General features: G+C 46.4%; 1 protein-coding gene across 1 annotated transcript; it reads left to right on the top strand.

The window, feature by feature from the left end:
* The first annotated feature begins 3,810 nt into the window (after nucleotides 1-3,810).
* On the top strand, nucleotides 3,811-17,865 carry LOC131289845 (protein apterous-like). Its single transcript, XM_058319183.1, has 6 exons — nucleotides 3,811-3,887; nucleotides 3,998-4,132; nucleotides 9,620-9,820; nucleotides 10,174-10,469; nucleotides 16,629-16,867; nucleotides 17,620-17,865. Exons 1-6 carry the CDS (start codon nucleotides 3,811-3,813, stop codon nucleotides 17,863-17,865), a joined length of 1,194 nt encoding a protein of 397 aa, XP_058175166.1.
* The last annotated feature ends 593 nt before the right edge of the window (nucleotides 17,866-18,458 follow it).

The following is an 18,458-nucleotide window of genomic DNA, read 5'->3' as shown; positions in this document are numbered from 1 at the left end:
TCAACCCTCGGCTCGGCATAGGGCACCAAAGGAGCCCCCGATTTTTTCATTCAGTCCTCTTGCTCGCGGTTTTCTTCCCAAGCGCCCAAGACGCAGGTAGCCCGGATTTCCCCCTTGATGCGGTCACCTTCGAGGAGCGGTCGCTCTGTCGCCATGTTTTGCCCAGGCTCATCTATCGACCGTCGATGCGCTTGCGTTCGAACCGGGAAATTTTTAAGTATGTGTGTGAGTGCGTTTGTGGTCGTGTGGGAACGGTAATGCCGTTCCGATGTCTGCCCAACGCCACTGGTTTTTCCTGCATCCTCCGGGGTACATCTTCGAAACATCTTCGTGACGTCGTGGAAAGTCATTCAGGGAAGTCAACCGGGGAAAAGAGTAATGAATAAGTAAAAAAAAAGCAACAAAACAAGGCGAAACATCACATCACGCCAAGGTGCTTTTCATCGCAAAACAACACCACCGTCCGATCGGATCGATGCGGGGCGAGTTTTGCCGTCGGGTCGTGTGTGGGGTTTTTCTTTCGGCTGACGATGTACACGGTTTCTCTGTGCGACCGTATTTAGATGCCTGGGAACCGATTTCTAAGCGAGTGCTACAAAGTTTTTCACCATAACTTATCGTAAATATCATTGTAAGAAAGACCACTTACATGTGTTCGCCTTACCGGCAATAAACGAGCATGTGAAAAATATGTTCGAGTACAGAACATCAGTTGACGAGATTTGAGTAATGTTTAATATTTGTTTTACCAATTTAACAGTGCTTTATAATATTGTTAAAATGACTCCTGTTTTTCGTTTCATTGTGCTTGTTTTTAATTAGCAACCATCATATAAATCAAAATCCAGAGATAGTGGTAAAGGGCAGACTTAAGCCACAATCATCGTTTATCCTGCACCCGGTTTCCATTCCTGAACCAAACATTTAAAAAAAAACCCATACAACAAACATGCGGCAGACAAATAATTTATGATTTTTAATTGAACACGTACTCTACCGTGCAGTCGACTCCTTATCCCCCCTCCTGTTCCCTTCCCGCTCCGGCAAAGGTGAGGTGGTTTAGTTTAATTGGTCACAGCAGATCACACCGAAAACGGGTTTCGGTGGTGTTTTCATTATCGCGCTTCCCCCTTCGGCTGGGAAAGCCGCGTGTTCCCGGGCACGTTAGATGATGTCTTGCTCGGAACTCCCGCTTCCCGCTGCTCTGCCCGGTCGGGAGGACAATTTACAAGTGTCACAGTGCCCGCCGGGTCCGCCGGCGTCAAGCACCGGCTTCTGGCGCCACCTGGCATCGAAGCGAACCCTCGCGGTGGGAATCTCTCTCCCTCCCTACCTCCCTCACTCTCGCGCTTTGTACGGACACTTTTCGATACTGCACAATCTTAATTGATTTAATCTTACGGTGCTCGATATATCACTCGCGAGTTTGCGACCCACACGCCGCCCGCCCTCCTCCCCCCGACAGTGACGGTGCCAACGTCTTGGTGCCAACTTGAGCACGACCGACACCGACCCGATGTACGCGCCTTCCTCCGAGCCGGAGGGATGGTCCGGTTTTGCGCCAAGAGGGGGAAGGAGTTTCGGTTTTTTTCACATTTTACCGTTTTGTCTGCGAGACGCCGTCCGGGGCCGTTCTCTCGTCTCGAGTGGGATTTTTCATTCATTAGGAGCCGGAGCCGGCGCGCGCGCGACAGTTTGAGCTGGTCGGGAAATTTGCATTAAATTAGCATAAACGCGCTGAAGGAGTTTGCCCTCGTATATCTTGCGAGCTTTGAAGAGAGTGTGTGTGTGTGTGGGTTTTTTTCTTATTTGAAAAGGATGGAACCGTCTAGCTTTCGGCTACCGTAGGCAGTCGATGGAAACCCATTGGGCCTCCTTCTGCCCTGTGGGGCTTTTAAGGGAAAAGATAATTCAATTAAAACACCTTCACCTTGCTCGCACGAAAGTGTTTCCCCTTCCTTTCCTTCCGAAAGGGGCATTATAATTTAAGCAAATCTGCCCACTCGCCATCGAGGTGAGGGCGCTTAGATTAAACGTCTCCGAAGTGGATCGTGATAAGGGCTCCGTGGTTGGCACGTTGTGCAAGCGCGATAGCAGCTTCCCATTTTACATGCACCCGAGCTAACCTTCCACCGGCACGCAATTGACGCCGGAGCGATTTATGCGCTGCAAACACCGATCGTACATACGTGATATGACACTTGTTTCCACCGTTCGGCGAGCCCTTATTCTCGGCCCCTATCAGCGCTGGTGGCGTTTAAGGGGTTGATAAATGGCGAGCCAGAATCGGTGTCCATGGGATTGTTTTGGACGGAACTTCAAAGGGAAGGATATGAAGGCACGTTCGAAGTCACCCAAGAAGAGAAGAAGCGAGCGCTCGAACGAACGGGAGGACGTTGGGAAAAGAATCAATTCGGAAACGGCTTCAAATGTCTCTCCGCAGGTCCCGGTGCCAATTATCATCTCAATCGATGTCAAACCGCTTCGGACAGCGGTATTAAGGGCGGACGTTTAGGCTTTTAAAGACCCGTTTTACCTCCCCTGGACGAACGATCGACATCGCCATTTTGTCGGAAGTTGATCGCGCGAGGTGGAAAGGTAAGAAAGCCATCGTCGTCGACCGTCAATGGATGCGACGAGGATCGATCACGGTCCGGTGATGTGCGCGACACAACGTTCGTCCTGGCAAACTCCGCTCTCCACTTTCCCACCCTTCCTTCTTCCCCTCGCCACGCTTCGTTTGTGCGATCGATCAATCGAACCGAAGCGGGGGAAGCTTGTTTGGAGCCGTCAGCTGGATGGACGGATCGTGAATGCCTTTGCGTACTTATTGTGGATGCCGCCGCCGTCAAATGCTCAGCCTCCAACCCCTTCCCTCTCCCCCCTCTCATTCCTACAACTCAACATATGTGAGAGCGCAGTACCGCGCGGTGACAAGCAATGAATGATTTATCTATTTTCCATTTGCAACTGCAGCAGCGGAGAAAATGTCTTGCACTCACGGGGAAATGAGGGGGGAAACTGAGACGTGCTGTACGCATTTATGTTACAAAAAGTGACGTTTGAATAAAACAAGAGGAAGTTGCGATGCGATGAAAATTGCTCCGTTCCGTTCGATTATTCCATTTGATGCTCATTGAACATCAACTATGTGGTTTTACATTTCTTGATTTCTTTGGAAAAATATAAAGCTGTAGAAAAAATACCAGTTTCAGAAGACTAACTTTGTAAGTGGTAAAGACGAGAACTAAAGATATAAATTTGTGGAGATTGTTCAATTCAATGTGGTAAATAAAATAATAAAATATCCTAACACGCTGTATTTCACACATTTTTGTTAGGGACATTGTTTCTTAAGAACAGTTAAACAGCTTGAGAAAAAACATAAAATCAAAGTCACTCATCAAACTTAGTGTTGCGGCGCGTGTTAATTATCCCTTCTTCATTCCGGCCGACGACAGACGAAAGTTTTGCGTTTGTTTGCGCACCCTTTGGGCCGTAACGGCATCTGAAAACCCTTTGAGGTCAGCTGCAAGAAAACCAAGGCATAACAAAACAGTAAAAAAAACAAATCCGCCATGTTACGTTTTTGTTTACAATGACGACATTTCCCGGCACGTCTTCTGCAGGGAAAATCGACCTACATTTCAGTGTCGCTGATTAATTAGTACGTCTAGGCGAGGAAACGGAGCAGAAAGCTGACGATTTCGGCGTTAAGGCAAAACAAGCAACATTGTGTGCGAGTGTGTGCGTGTTCTTGGTAGCATTTTAAGACGGTGAAACAGTGACACAGTGGCATAACGGATAGCCATGCTGAAGGACCTGATCGCGGCCGAAGCGGTCGCGCCGGAAAAGTGTGCCGGTTGCGGCATCCCCATCCGAGACCGGTGAGTTTCGCCATTGTTCGAGCGAAAATTATGCTGATTATGGGCTTATTTAATTTCCGACGCCGCCTCGCTCGCCTTCTCACCCTTTTTTGCTTTTTCCTGCTCCTCAGATACTACCTCCTAGTGGCGGACCGTGCCTGGCACAACCAGTGTTTGCGGTGCTGCAAGTGTCTGCACAACCTCGAAGCGGAACTGAGCTGCTACTCGCGCGAAGGCAACATTTACTGCAAGGACGACTACTATAGGTAATAAAGGGGGGAAAGCGCTCGCATCTCAAAGGCACGCGGGCCAGCGAGCAGTTCAACAATCTTTCGCAAACGCATACACAACGATGAGCCAAACGGCAATCATCTTAACGGACGCATTTTCATGCGCCATTTGCACGCGCCTTGCAATTAACGGCAATTACTCTTGGCGTGCCACGCCAAACGGGAGGACGCAACGGGTTGCAGGCGAATTTCGGGTTAAACATTTCAAGCTCAAACAGTTTATGGCGGCGGAATGGCTTTTGCAATTTTTCGGTAATTTCTTTTACGTTGATGTTGATGAAGGTTTTGTTGTTCAGGTGCTTAAAGACTTTTTTAAACGTTTGTCAGTATTGATGAAACCGGTTATATGAAGTATTTGATCATATCGGATAAACAACGTTCGACTCCATGTCAAATGCATTTGTTGGAGTACAACTGTGCTAAGGGAGCTAATCATATAAACCTTGATGGAACGAGCAAACAGCCCGCTACGAAACGAAGACATTTCATGAGATTTTAAATCACCAAAGACCTAAGCAATTGAAAGTTTTCTTAAATGAAAAAATAAAAATATCCTTTGAAATCAAAAGAAGCTAGAAAGGAAGAAGGATGTACCGTTGCAATAATGAAATCAAAATAAACGTTGCTCCCTCAAGAAATGTCATTCAATCAGTTTTCTTCACCGAACCGAAACACCAACCACTCCAGTGAAACTGGGCCGGATTGCGAGTCGGAAGTGGAGTGTCTCATGAATTTATAGAATGCAAACAGTTGCTTACATAAAGACTGTAAAACATCCAACCCCCGGGTTTCGGGAAGGCAGTGTATACGCAAATAAATCCAACCGAAAGAAATGAAACACAACTCGACCCAACTGTACTATATCTCCTTCGTCGCTTCGGTGGAGGTTTCCTTTTGCTTTCTACTTCCACCCGAGTGACCGGGGGAAGTTTGAAGAGGACACTGGAAAATATATTATGTGCATATCTTATTTGTTGTTCAGCTTGTCGCGACAGGCTCGTGAAGTGAATTCTCTTTTATGAACGTCTTCCAACCCAACGTTCGAAGGAAACGGCACTCGGGGTTTCGTTTTCTTCTCGGGTTTTTTTTGTTTGCTCCCACTTTTCTACGTCACTCCAAAGTGTCCACTGACCTTACCACTGGGAGCTGGATGGGCTCGAGTTTTTGCTCCTCTTTTCCATGGGCAAACAATTTTTATGCTCTCCTTCTACGAGATGACATTAACGGTTTGTTGCATTGAATTGAAGGCATACAAACCGTTGTGGTTTCTGTACGTCGGCCGTCGGTTTGAGTTGGGGCTGGAATGGGAATCCTTTTTGCACAATGGCACCACCGTTCGGGACCGGGGTTTTAAGAAGGGAATGATGTTTCTTCGTATATTCCGGGTCGTTCGTCTTTGCTTGTTTTCTGCTCGGCGAAGCAGAATCAAAGAAGTGTGATTTCAATTTATCTACATATGAAACCACTTTTAACTTATTTCAAACTGGACTATGTACATGTAGTTGTCCTATATTCTAGATAATGATTTTCGTTTATTTGTTCATCTTTTAGTTTATTTTTTTTGAACAATCATTTTAAGAATGATTTAAAATTTAGTAAACAAAACAGAAACTGCTCCCTCTGAAAACCAGTTTGACAGTTGAAAAACTAGTTTTATATCTTTTATGATATTTTCAATCAAAACAAGCCGCCCCGATTTTCAAGTAAAAACCAATGATAGCCAATTTCCACCTGGCCCATGGAGACGCCTGGTCGCTCATCTAATGCCACACAGGAAGGCAACCGAACTGGCAACCGGTCAAGCGGCAGTAGCGTCAATTTGCATGCATGCAAAACCCCCGTGTCACGGAAGGATGTTGTAGGCGGGTTTCCTGGTAACGATTTGCACCTTCGGACCAGAGGACACCTCCCCGAAGGCCAGTCGGTTGGTGGGTGGCTCGGTTAGTTATAAAATAAACCATCCCAATCTTTCATCAGCGGTCGAGCGAGCGTAGGAGTTTGGAAACGCGGAAGGCAAAGCAGAAGAGGAAATGAAATGAAAAAAAAAACGCAAAAAAACTTCATCATCATCGTCATCGGGAAACCAACCCAAAGGGGAAGAAGCATTCGAGAAGTGTGAAGGCCCACAAGATTCGTCTTCGAAGCGAACGAGGGAGGACGACAGCGCGAGATGTGTGACCCAGATACGCGGGTGGTACGTGACAAATGAGGGAAAGACGCGGGCTTCCTTCCCCGAAAGACGCGTTGGAGAGTGGACTCGAAGCCGGGAGGATGCTGCCTTTTATCGTTTTCCGTTTGCCATTCCATGGCTTCCATTTTGCGCGGCTCGCTTCGTGGTGGTATTGAGGTCCCCGGTGGGCGATGTGCGCGCGATGATACGATGCCCACGAAGGAGGTACACATCGCAGCGGACACATGACAGAATATTAATCCCGGTTCCCGATTGGCGAGCGTGGATTACGTACAGGAGGACCGGGCAAAAGCTCGCCCGACTGAGAGACCTTCGCCCGGGCAAGAAATCAACTCCCGAAACCACCCATGCTGGCCACCGGGTTTGTGGAACCGCGGCGACTCCATTTGATGCCATATGGTGTGCCGTGCCGTGTGGGTTTTGCACGTGCTTCCCCGGCATCGGACGTGTGGTCGTCGCTCTGCTGCGTCGAGTGGGGGAAAAATTCGCTTCCCGATTACCATAAAACTGGCACCGGTGACGATGGGCATTTCGAGAAATGAATTCCGTGCGCGACACCATCGGAACGTGCATCGTGCTGCGTGCGTGCGTGCTCACTCGCTGCTGGACATGGCCATTTAAATCATTCCACGCGAATAGTTGCCGTTACTCACGCAACGTTGGCACTTTGGGCGATGGAGGAGTGCATCTTTTAGCGGCGACACGACGCCGAGATGCTGCCGGCATTCAATGCAATGAAAAAGGAGGAAGAAAGGTCTGCAAACGGTTGAGACAAAAAGAAAACAAATTGTCGGAATGAACGTATGGAACGCTTTTGTCAAACTCAATTAACATGCTTCATTTCGTCTATAATGTAATCAATGTAAATTTATGTTACATTGAGTTTATTCAATTTCAAAGTTTGTATTATTTTAGTGTTCTTGAAATACTTTTTGTGCATTGTGTTAAAATAAAAACGTGTGCAAAATTCAGGGTTTTTATGAACAAATCTCGCTCCCGAACAGCTGCAAACGATGGAAGAGATAAAACTGCAAGAAGGCAAAAGCCGTTCGAAGAACGGATTGCCATTTCTTGTCGATGCTTTATTTTGGCCTTTTTATGCTTTTCTTCCATTCCTTACCCGTCCTTTAACTGTTGTCTCGCGTCTTCCGTACCGAACGGGAAAACAGAAACGCGCACCGAAGCGGCAGCCATGTTTTCCGATTTATTCCACACTCCTAGTGAGGTATCGATCGGGATCGTTCGGAGTGCTGTATAAATTTGGAGAACAATAAAATAAAATTGTTTAAAAATTCATACAAGCGACTGTGAATCGCAAAGGGAAGGGTCGATGCTCGGCAAAAGTCCGATGGGCCATTGCATTCGATTGCAATTCCATTCAATCCTACAGTACGGGGTGAGGTTGGAAGGGTTGGCTGAGTTGATACTACTTTATTCGTTCCCGGAATTGTTTGTGTCCCGCGAAACCATCCGCTTCGAATGGCTCCCGGGAGAAAACGCTCGTATGGGTTACGGGTTCCTTCTTGTGCCGGATTACGATCGCGACAAAACGTTTTCATTGCCTACCGAGAAAGCTCCCTACAAGAAGGTGATAGAACCGTGTGTGTGTGTGTCTGTTCGGGGACAATCCACAGTCGCGTTTTGGGCCAACGGAATCGGAAGTGATTGCCCCGACAACCGACATGCTCCAGCTTCGGTACCGTCCGCTCCCGCAGAAACGAATCGGTGGAGAATATTCTGTCTTCATTTTGCCATTTTGCACGTTATGGAAGAAACACACAACCACATTGTGCAGATGCAGCACACGAACGGTGCACAGAGTGCATCGAATTGGAATCGCGAAAAACGGATGACATTTTGCAGACACGGGGCGAGAAGCTCGCGGGCAGCAGTGCACGTTCGATTCCGTGTGCCCAAAAAGGGCAACTCTTTTCCGACCGCTGCGCCACTGCCGCCCATTCCCGGAACATCCCGCGGGCGACCATTGTTTGCAAAACAAGTCGTTCCCGGCCGGCAAAGCGCGTTCATGGTACGGCAAGGAATGTTCGTTCGCGAAAAAAAAAGTTCGACTGCAGGAAAAACACTCCGAAGTCCTGGTTAGGGACGCGACTGTTCCGGGGCGAGTTTGGCGAGGCGCTTAATATGTTACGCCGAATACAATGGTGAAATTTTCGCGGAAATCGCTCGAAACGGCGCAGTGCGTTGATGTCCGCTGGAAGGGCCGGCAGTAGTATCAGCTGGAAAACGGGTTCGACGCCGAACAGAGACATATTCCGGATCGCCGATGGAAGCTTTATTCAACTCCCAGAGTGGGTTTTCGTCTTTCCCTTCCACTCGCCTCTTGAAGCCACTTTGACGTGCTTTGGTTCGGAATCGATTGAATGGACATGCATGATTTATCGGGAATTTTGTTTTATGTCGAAGTCGGGAGAGGCGTTTCTTTTTATTTTATTATCCTCCTTGCTTCTCTTGAGTCATTTAAAAAAAAAAAGTATGCGATCGTTACAGTCAGAAGGAAAGGAAGTTAAAAGTAAGAAAAACCAGAACCGAGTTGAATCATTCCTACTAGCAGGACACAACTTGACCGAATCCAACATGGCGGAGGTCACGTTTGTGTTTCCCGAATTGGAATCATGTGCGTCTTTTTGTGTTTTCCTTCTTCTTCATCTACCCGGTTCTACATTCACCTCCAAAACATCCCAACGGGATACATGAATCACCCGGTTTTATATCCTGTTCGTTTCGCTACCGTTTCGCGAGTTCAAGTGCTGGTCGTCGTCGGTTTGCAGTTTTATTTTTATTTTATTTATATTTTCCCGATTTTCAAATAACCCATTTGGGAGGCCGAATGGTGGAAAGCGATCGGAATGCTGTCCGGACCGCCGCCGGAAGCCGGCGGGAAGATGTTTTTCGTCCGTTCGCCCGGGGAGCTTGTCGGTGGTCGTGGTCATAAATTTTTCAACACTTCCAACAACCGGAGCGGGCAACTCCTTTTAAGGGCGCGCACCGTTCGGCGTCAAGGTGACCGCTAACGGGTAACGGTGAAATTATTTTTAAAGTGTTATTGATCGCCGATGACTCAAATCGGATTTTTTTTTGGGAAAAAATGTAAGAAAATTTTACGACGAAAAACGAATGACTAACAGAACAAAATCATGAGTACTCATTGTATGGTTGAATAATAATGTTACATGAAAGGCGTGTGACAAATGTCTTTTTTCACAGAGACTCTAATATAATTATTTATTCTACAAAAATCCCTTTCTATGTAGGTATTTTTCCACTCGAAGATGCGCTCGATGTGGGAATGGAATAAGCGCCTCGGATTTGGTGATGCGCGCCAAGGACCTCATATTCCACGTGAACTGCTTTTCCTGCCTCATCTGCGGACAGTTGCTGCGGGGCGGTGACACGGCCGGAATTCGCGATGGACGAGTGTTCTGCGGAGAGCACTACGAGTCGGAGGTGTTAAGGTAAGATGAAAAGCGTGGCATTTAAAAGGAATTATTTGTGATTGGATAACTATTTAGTTTACCGCGTGTAACCAATCATTTTCAAGCTTACATTCCTTCTTCGACTGATTTTGTGTCTTTCTTTGTCTCTAACCGTCTGCTTTCCATCCTTATTCTCGTTTACCTCCCTTTTCTTCCGCTCACTCCTTGGGTTTCTCAACCGAACGTCCTTGTAATGTCCCTTTTCAATCCAACCGATTGACGTGCTTCACCCGAAAAACAAAACCGTTTAATGGACACGGCCCCGTCCTTACTCTCCCCCGTTCTAACGTACTTACCGTCCCCAACTCCACCGTACCGCCAACCACCGCCAGTGAACCAGAAACCATTTCACCGCAGTTTTTCCCCGTAACGACGGCCGGCGGAATGTCGGTCCAGCCGTCGCAGAAAGGACGACCACGGAAGCGGAAGCTGGCGACCCCGCAGCCGCCGACCCTGCTGCTCGACGCCACCGGTCCCCAGCACCTCGGCCCGCAGCATCCTTCCTGCCCATCCCAGCAGCAGCAGCAGCAAACGCCAACGCAACCACAAGCACCTCAACTGCAGGCACAACAGACGAACCCACCACAACCGCTCGAGGCACTCGATGCTGGTACTCCGCTGCGTTTAGGTAAGCTTCCCAGCACTCCAGCGTGTGTACAAAAAACAAAAAAAAAAAACACCGAGTGGAGGGAAAACCGAAAAACACCCTCCAACATGCATAAACACTTGGGCAAGGGTATGTCGATGGTTCGCGTTCTGCTGCTCACGTTCGCCGCCGAACCGGCTTTTGTTGCGAGCACACGGATTTTTCTTATCACCACACTCCCCGGGAAACATTAGCGTCCCACGGGCTTCAGATTTCCAGCAAAAACGATACTGTACCAACAGGGCGAAAGGGAGCCAAAGCCACGATGTCATACCGAAGTGCACTCGAGAGGATCTTTGTTTTTCTATTTTGCCGTTTTTGTTTTCCAATTCACGTATGAAAACAAGAGCGAGCAGAAGATTTCGACACGAGAGCAGCATAGCGTAAGGGACTGCGCTGTAAAACACTTACGTGACTTTCGCAGATAATGTTTACCCGATAAGACTGGGACGGAGATTTCGTCGATTCGCTGGCGTGGATGGTTTGGCCTTGGCAGAATTCCCTTTTTTCATGCTAAAGGATCGCAGTTTTGTGTGAAGTTCGTGAAGATACAGTTGCATTTTTTTCCCTACATGCACTTCGAGCGCGAAAGTCGAGTGGAACGTGCTCTTTTGGCCGTTACTGCTTAAGTGAGTCACTTTTCCGGTGGACATATTTCCCGACCATATCTTGCTTCGACTCTGTGAAGTAGGGTTTCAAACCTTTCTCCATTATTTTAGTTTTATTTTTATGCCTTATTTATTCCTATTTTTAAATTTCGTCTTTGATAGTAAATCATTATTCCCAAGCGCTCTGAAAAATAAAATGGAGCTGGAGCTGAAACCGCGTTTTGACGTCGGCAGGATCCGCTGCCATTGGAGAAGATCTCCACCCAAGGAGTCTCTCTCCGCTACGAGGTGGCGCCAATCCTCCTGGGAGGCAATCAACGCACGGTTTATTGCCGCCGGTGGGCTTTCCCGTTTCTGCTTTGGCATTTCAATCACGTGTCAATCCCCGGGCACAACGCCGAGTCGATTCCGCCACGGCCTTTTGCGGTATCTTCAACCGAACCGTTCCCTGGCGATGCTGGGGGGCCTTTTGTCTAGCTGTCTTTTCTGCTGTCGTCCTATCTTTTTTATTTTTGAGAGAAAAAGTACTCCGCTTCAACTGGCCCGTACACCGGATGTGTGTGAGTGTAAAGGGCAATGTGGGGCAAGATGGATCAGTGGAGTGGAAAGTACCGAGCTAATTTTAGCTCAATTTTACAGTCTAAAAGCATATGAAGTAGTATAGTATGTTCGTTTGCTTGTCACATAGATCTTATGTGAATTTATCGGCTTTATGTCCAAATTACAGACGATATTAGTTTACTAAATTATTACATTCTTCTTATTAAGACGATAACTAAAACACTCCAATCCGGCAGTGAAATGCACCTACTTTTGTTGGCAAATGGGGTTATTGTGAGGAAAACCATAATTTTACAAACTTATTCAAAAAATAATAAATTTACCATATCTTGTATAAAAAATTATTATGAAAAAAAAAATTAAAATTATTATAAGAAAAATAACATTTTTCTTGGTGTCAGAAACATATTTACTTGGGCGAGTGTTGCATCTCAAATTTTCAATCACGCGTAAAGAAGAGTGGGAACATCTTGGCTCCAGATAACTTTTGAAGAATTAATGATGCTATTTCTTCATTTCTTTGTAATAAAATACTAAACTTTCGAGCTATGTTTCTAGCTTGAACTACGACGAATTTACATTTTTCGCCTAAAGGGTGCATATTGCCTCACCTTACCTTACGAGCGTGTGTGTGGTGAAGTGGCTGTTTAGGGGCAATTAGAAAAGCACACCGGCAAATGCACCGAGACCGGTCCATTTTCGCTGCACGCACTCGAGGTTTCGTGTACTTTTCTTCCTTTTTCCACCCCGAAGATACTCCTCGGGGGAATTGAAAGATTTTCCTGCCCGGCGGTGATGGTCCAAAGGTTGCGGTGACTGGTTTCCGGCAATCAGTCCGGAATGGTGGTGCACCCTTGGGGCGAGGATCGCAAAGTTAAGTTGTAAGGTAACGCGTTGTGACGAACGCGGACGACGAGCGACGACCCGGTAGGTAAGCGGTTTTGTATGTTTGATGCCGGAATCGGACATACAGCAATTGAGTAAGGTCATGGACATGGATCGTTTTTGTTTAAGGACTCTTTTAAAAAAATTCAATTTATTCATTGTTTGTTAATTGCATCGTTTCAATCGATTGATTTCATACTAAATTCAGTTTGTCTTCTCAAAATTAATTTGAATGGAATTTATCGAAAACACTGTATTTATTTATCATCATTACACCCTTTCCTTATAATTTCCTCAACGCGTACAACTCTGTTGATTAAAATTTTTCATCGGTCTTCTTTTTTTTATATAATTTATTGTTTTAAAATGGTGCCCCAAAGCATTGGAAACCACGATACAGTAAATAAATTTGCCTACCTTTGTTCGACAGTGTTGAGTAATTGATTTAATATCCTGCTCTGACCAATCTCCGGATGTTTCTCCTATCAACCCCTACTGTATCGGTAGCAGAAAGGCCAATTATGAGTGACCCAGCATGGGCCATGATCCGTGCCCAAACAAACGGCTCCATTAGAGGGCACCAAATTATCCACGAACCCTCCAGTGGCTGCACTCGTCCAACGATCGTCGTTAGCAGGTCGCTTGGAGGCCAGATAGGTCTGGTCGGTCTGGTCAGTCAGACACGAACCGGTGCTCGGGTTCTTCCGATTGTTCGCGTGCCTTCTGCCCCGACAGCAAAGATGGCCCCATCGACATGCAGCTTTCCCGGGAGAGAGCATTTGCTCACGAAGAATGGAAATTATGAGCTCACCGAAAGATGCACCCGATTGGAGCGGAAGAGAGTGCGGGCATCATTAAATTAAAATAAATCACTCATACTTCTTATTATGCTAATGATTCGTGTATCGCGTCTTCATTCCGCATGTCCGTAATTAGTTATGGAAACCGTCGTGTGAGCGCCGCGGGATGCAGTTTTAAGTTTGGTTATGCTAAAAAGGGGCTTTTGCGATACCGCTTTGCTTTCTTTCGCTTTTTTTTCTGAGCGGATGCATCGCCACCCCACATACATCATACAACGCGATGCACTCGCCCTCATTCCTTTTAAAACAAAGGGTAAAACGAAAGGCCAATCAAAATCGACACTAAAAGGGCGCTTTCCGTCTTTCGCACACGGAAGCATAAGTAAAACGACCCGAGAAGTGGATGCTAAGGAAGAGGCAAAGTTAAAAACACCCTAGGATCGGTAAACCATAATGGTAAAAAATAAGACGACTCCGTAGGGCTTTCCGGGAATAAAAAACCCATCATTCGCACCCACAGTAAATCGTGGAAGGGGTGAAAAAAGGGAGATTTTTAAGCCAACGGTAGCCCTTTGGGGGACCATTGGGAAAATGGCTCGGTCGGATTTTGGCGTCATCAGCATCCCACGAGATGCGGGTGGGCGGCACGGCACGATCTTCTTTCGCATCGTTCGTGTACCCGTCATCACCATCACCATCATCGTCATCGTCTTCGGCGAAGGTAAATGGAAAGATCGTGCTAAAATTATGACCCGTTGTGATGGGAGCGAATGTACAACTTCATTAAAAGGAAATAAATAAATATAAGATCGGCGGCGAACGATGGTCAAGGTTTGAGGTTCGAAGGAAGGAAAAGTGAGAAGGTAAATTCCTGGAATCTTTGAAGAGCAGGTTTCAGAAATTCGATTAAACAACAAAATGTATCTTTTCGATATAGCTTTCATCTAAAATTATTGATATAACAATTCAGAACATTGACTTCAAATAATTAAAAGAAATGGTTCGAAGAAAGGAAAAATAAGATAATACATTCCTGAAATCTTTGAAGAGCAGTTTTCAGAATTTGGATTAAACAAGAAAATGTATCGTTTCAATATAGTTTTCATAAAAAAATATTGATTTAACAATTCTTAACATTGCACTTCAAATAATTAAAACAAATGGCACACATTCCGTTTAAGGGCATGCCATTAAATTACCACCTCATGTACGCAGTTCTTGCACTGGGATTCAAATGAACCGCTGCTTCAATGGTAATGCAAATACTTCTCCCTAGTAATTACTCCAAATGATAGAAACCATAAACGAATGGCATAACAAAGTGCTTCTGGGTGGAGTTTTGATGAAAGATTATCAGACTAAGTGGCTCACATCATTATTTTCGTCTTGCTGTTCCAAAGAAAACACAAGTCTTTTCAACACTAGTCCGAACCATACACACACACACACACACACACACATACACTCTGCTCCTCCAGTTACACACCCATGACAAATAAGTACACTCCCAAAGCGTGCCCCGCCCTGGTCGGTGGTGCATAGATTAGCATGTGGTTATTCCGTGCAACGTTGGCTCTTGAGAAAAGAATTGTAAAAGAGCATCTAATAACTGCAAACCTTTAAAGAGATAAGAGAGTGGTTCGGCTGACAAGAAGGAAGAAGAAAACCCGCAGCGTTTCTTGGCAAACAAAAAATAATCATCTTCGCTGGGTTTCCAAGAATTTTTTCACCCGCCACCATGGAGATGGGAATGGAAAAAAAACCCCACTAGGTAGCCCTCTAATTCCGACACTCCACCCAGCAGACGGGACCGGTAAAGGGCGACCCGATGCACCCGAGATCCAATCAGTGCCACGCCACCGTGTGGGCTTCGCAGTCCTGGTCCAACCCCACTCCGCAGCACATAACAGCAAGCTAATTTTCGATAAATATGACCACGGCACCGAACTGCGGCGGGCGAAACGGGGCACAACACCGAAACATGCCCGTGCAGCCAATCAATGCAAATCTACCGAGTGCACTTTTCCAGCGTCGCTCTCGTGATCGCTTCGGCTGCATGCAGACCACCGTAATGCAGCATTATGCAGCACCAGAAGCCTTTGTGGTTCGTTTATGCTGCGATTTGGCTCGACGTTTCTTTCCGAGAATCCCGATGGGTGGAGTAGAAAATATTGCAAAACAAAAAAGAACTCTCTTACCCTCTTTTGGTTTGGTTTCGTGGGTCACTTGATGTTGTTTACTTTTTTTCCTCTACATTTAAAAAAAGGTAGATATCTTTCCGAAGGTGCGGACATTTTCCGCTTGCGAGGTGCATTTCACAGAGCCACTAAATGCAACATATTTGTATGTAAACTATGTCGGCAACACTCACCCTACCGCGGGCCCGGGAAAACAATAGATGCACCGAGGTATCGGGTCGGGCCGTAAAGCAGACACCAGCAACAATTAAAGCAAATAATAACAAACCACCCTCGCGCTCGGGCGAAGCCAGATCCGGATCAGAGCCGGTGGAGAGGAAAATGAATGACTTGTTTGCAACCCATCACTCTCCGGTTGGCGAAACGGTGCGCTGAAAAGATGTGAAGTGAAGTGCAGTCAGCGCAAACCGTGTCCAATAAACAAACTGCCGCGGTCTGTCAATGCAGTCGTAAATTTTTGCATTTTCCGCGCAAATCAGCAATTATTTAGCAACGTGCCAGCAAGGGGAGAGTGTGTAAAAGGGGGGTATTGTAGGCCATTGAGAGTGGTGGAAAATATGTTAAACACATGCTCGCCCCTTCCAGATGGGTGGTGTGCGGGAGTTTTCGGAACGGGTTGGACAAAACTGTAGCAGAAATAAATCGTTTTGTTGCTTTTCCGCTGGCCGATGTTCATTGAACGAAGAAGCTGGGAACGCTGGGGTGAGAGAAAACTGCGGAAAGGTTGGTTGAAAAACGTGCAGCGATGCACTCTGATGGACCTGCAAGGCATCCTCCGCACCAACAGTCAACCAACCCGAGGCCACTTGCCGAGCTTGAGCTCGACTTTTCACACCCATCGTGCTGGCGACGGGTAACGACTCGTGGAAAATTAGTCGCTTAGGTGCGATTTATGTTGATGATGGTCTCCCACCCATAAGCGATGAAAGATGAAAAACCCCACTCATTCAAACACGGTGGCGTGCACTATTTTCACCATGGGGAAAGTTGTTTCCCAATCTTTCGTTTCCGATTCGATTTATAACTAGTTTACGCGTTATCTATTTTTATTTTTATACTTTCTCGTTCCATGCCACCCACGCCGTGCAGACATGCTACACAAGGAGCTGAATGTCAACAGCCTGGACCTGTCCACGTACGATGGCAGCCAGTCGCCCGGGTCGGGCGGTGCTCTCACGCCGAACTGTCGCACCAAGCGGATGCGGACCTCCTTCAAGCACCATCAGCTGCGGACGATGAAGTCGTACTTTGCCATCAATCAGAACCCGGACGCCAAGGACCTGAAGCAGCTGGCGCAAAAGACGGGCCTGTCGAAGCGGGTACTGCAGGTAAGATAACGGAAGGAGACGATACTTTGGGTGTTTAGCTCTAATGTGCACATTCACATACCCGTAAATAATATATTTTTAAATTTGTTGTTTTTTGTTTGTTTTAGATACTTTGTTTTAGTTTGACAGTTATAAGCTTTTAAGTACTTTTCAAACAAGAATCAGATTTCCTTATAAAAGGGAATATATAGCCCCGTACGTGGTTGGCATAAGTTACACCTTATGTCATAATTTACATAATTAAATAATTTAAACTACTTAACAATGTTCAACAAAGAAAATTTTTACCCATAGTTGGTTAGATTTGTTTTTTGGATTTTTTGTGTTTTAGATAATGTTTTTCGCACCTCAGTTTATGTTTTTGGATTTTAGGGACTATCAAAATCAGAGTTTAAAAAAAATATTAAAAGAACTTACTATTTCTATACGAATGCTTGTGTATGCTTATTACTTTCTCCAAAATCTTACTTCATCTAATCCGTTTTTCAATTTTGTTGTATTTTTTGTATCATTCATATCGATATGAAATTGAAATTCAAACTAAATCATAATCTAAAGCTATTTAAAATATATTTTGATCAACCACCAAATTTGGTTTTCAAATAACGAAATATTATTCCAATGTCCCTTAAGACTTGAATACATCCCTTTTATTGAAGAAACCTGTAAAAAATACCTTTCAGTTAACAGTAAGAATAGTCCTTTTACAGTGAATAATATCTTACTGACTTTATTTAATCCATTCGCGGCAGGTTTGGTTCCAGAATGCTCGCGCGAAATGGCGCCGGAACGTGATGCGCCAGGACGTCGGTATGGGCAACCCGGGTCACGGCATGGGCGGCCTGCCGTCGATCGGTTCCGGGGGCATGCATCACCAACACCACCACAGTGCCAGCGGACCGAACGGGACGGGTGACGGGTCGGTGAACGTGAACGACCTCTCGTCGACGCAGGTCCTCGAGGAGATGCACAACATGACCTTCGCCGAGCTGTACTGACACAATCTGATGATCAAGAACATGATCCTGTCGAATGTGATAAAGCTGTCCCGTTCGCAATCCCCCCCGGGGCCAGGGAGCACCCAGCAGCTTCCGTCGGCTACGGAGACCGTTCGGGGAGGAATGTTCCTCGGTGGCGATGAGTGTGCCGGGGGTCTGCAGCATACGGGGGACCGCGAGAGGCACGGCGGGGGAAGTATAGGCCTGTCGGATGACGGAAGCTCGCTACTGGATGGGATGACGCTGGAGGGTGGCAGCTCTGGAGGAGGTTGGTGTATGGACACAACGAGCTGTCCCTCCATGACCGATGAAGCATAAGAGTGGAGCAAGATTACACGGAGAAACTGAGGACATTCCATGATAATTAACAAAGTGTAAAGTGGGATCAGTGTGGCACACTTTACGCCCATTCGTTAATCGGGCTACGGCTTTACCACCGCGGCTTTTCCTCCAGAGATGAAGTATCGGTTTGTCGCCTCGTTAAATACCGTCGAAGCTCCGTTTGGAGCGGATGGCAATTTTCCATCGCACGTGTTGCTGCTAAGTGGCTTACCGGCTGGTTGCGACCCAGCAATTAGCCACCTCTGCGAGAG

The sequence above is a fragment of the Anopheles ziemanni genome, chromosome 2 (assembly GCF_943734765.1).
Source record: "Anopheles ziemanni chromosome 2, idAnoZiCoDA_A2_x.2, whole genome shotgun sequence".
NCBI classification, from domain to species: Eukaryota; Metazoa; Arthropoda; class Insecta; order Diptera; family Culicidae; genus Anopheles; species Anopheles ziemanni.
Note: the sequence above shows the minus strand (reverse complement) of the source record. Positions and strands in the feature narration are given on the sequence as shown.

Coding starts and splice junctions, on each gene's coding strand:
- LOC131289845 (XM_058319183.1), top strand. CDS start 3,811: ATGCTGAAGGACCTGATCGCGGCCGAAGCGGTCGCGCCGGAAAAGTGT. Junction 3,888..3,997: donor GGCATCCCCATCCGAGACCG/GTGAGTTTCGCC, acceptor CCTGCTCCTCAG/ATACTACCTCCTAGTGGCGG. Junction 10,470..16,628: donor TGGTACTCCGCTGCGTTTAG/GTAAGCTTCCCA, acceptor CACGCCGTGCAG/ACATGCTACACAAGGAGCTG.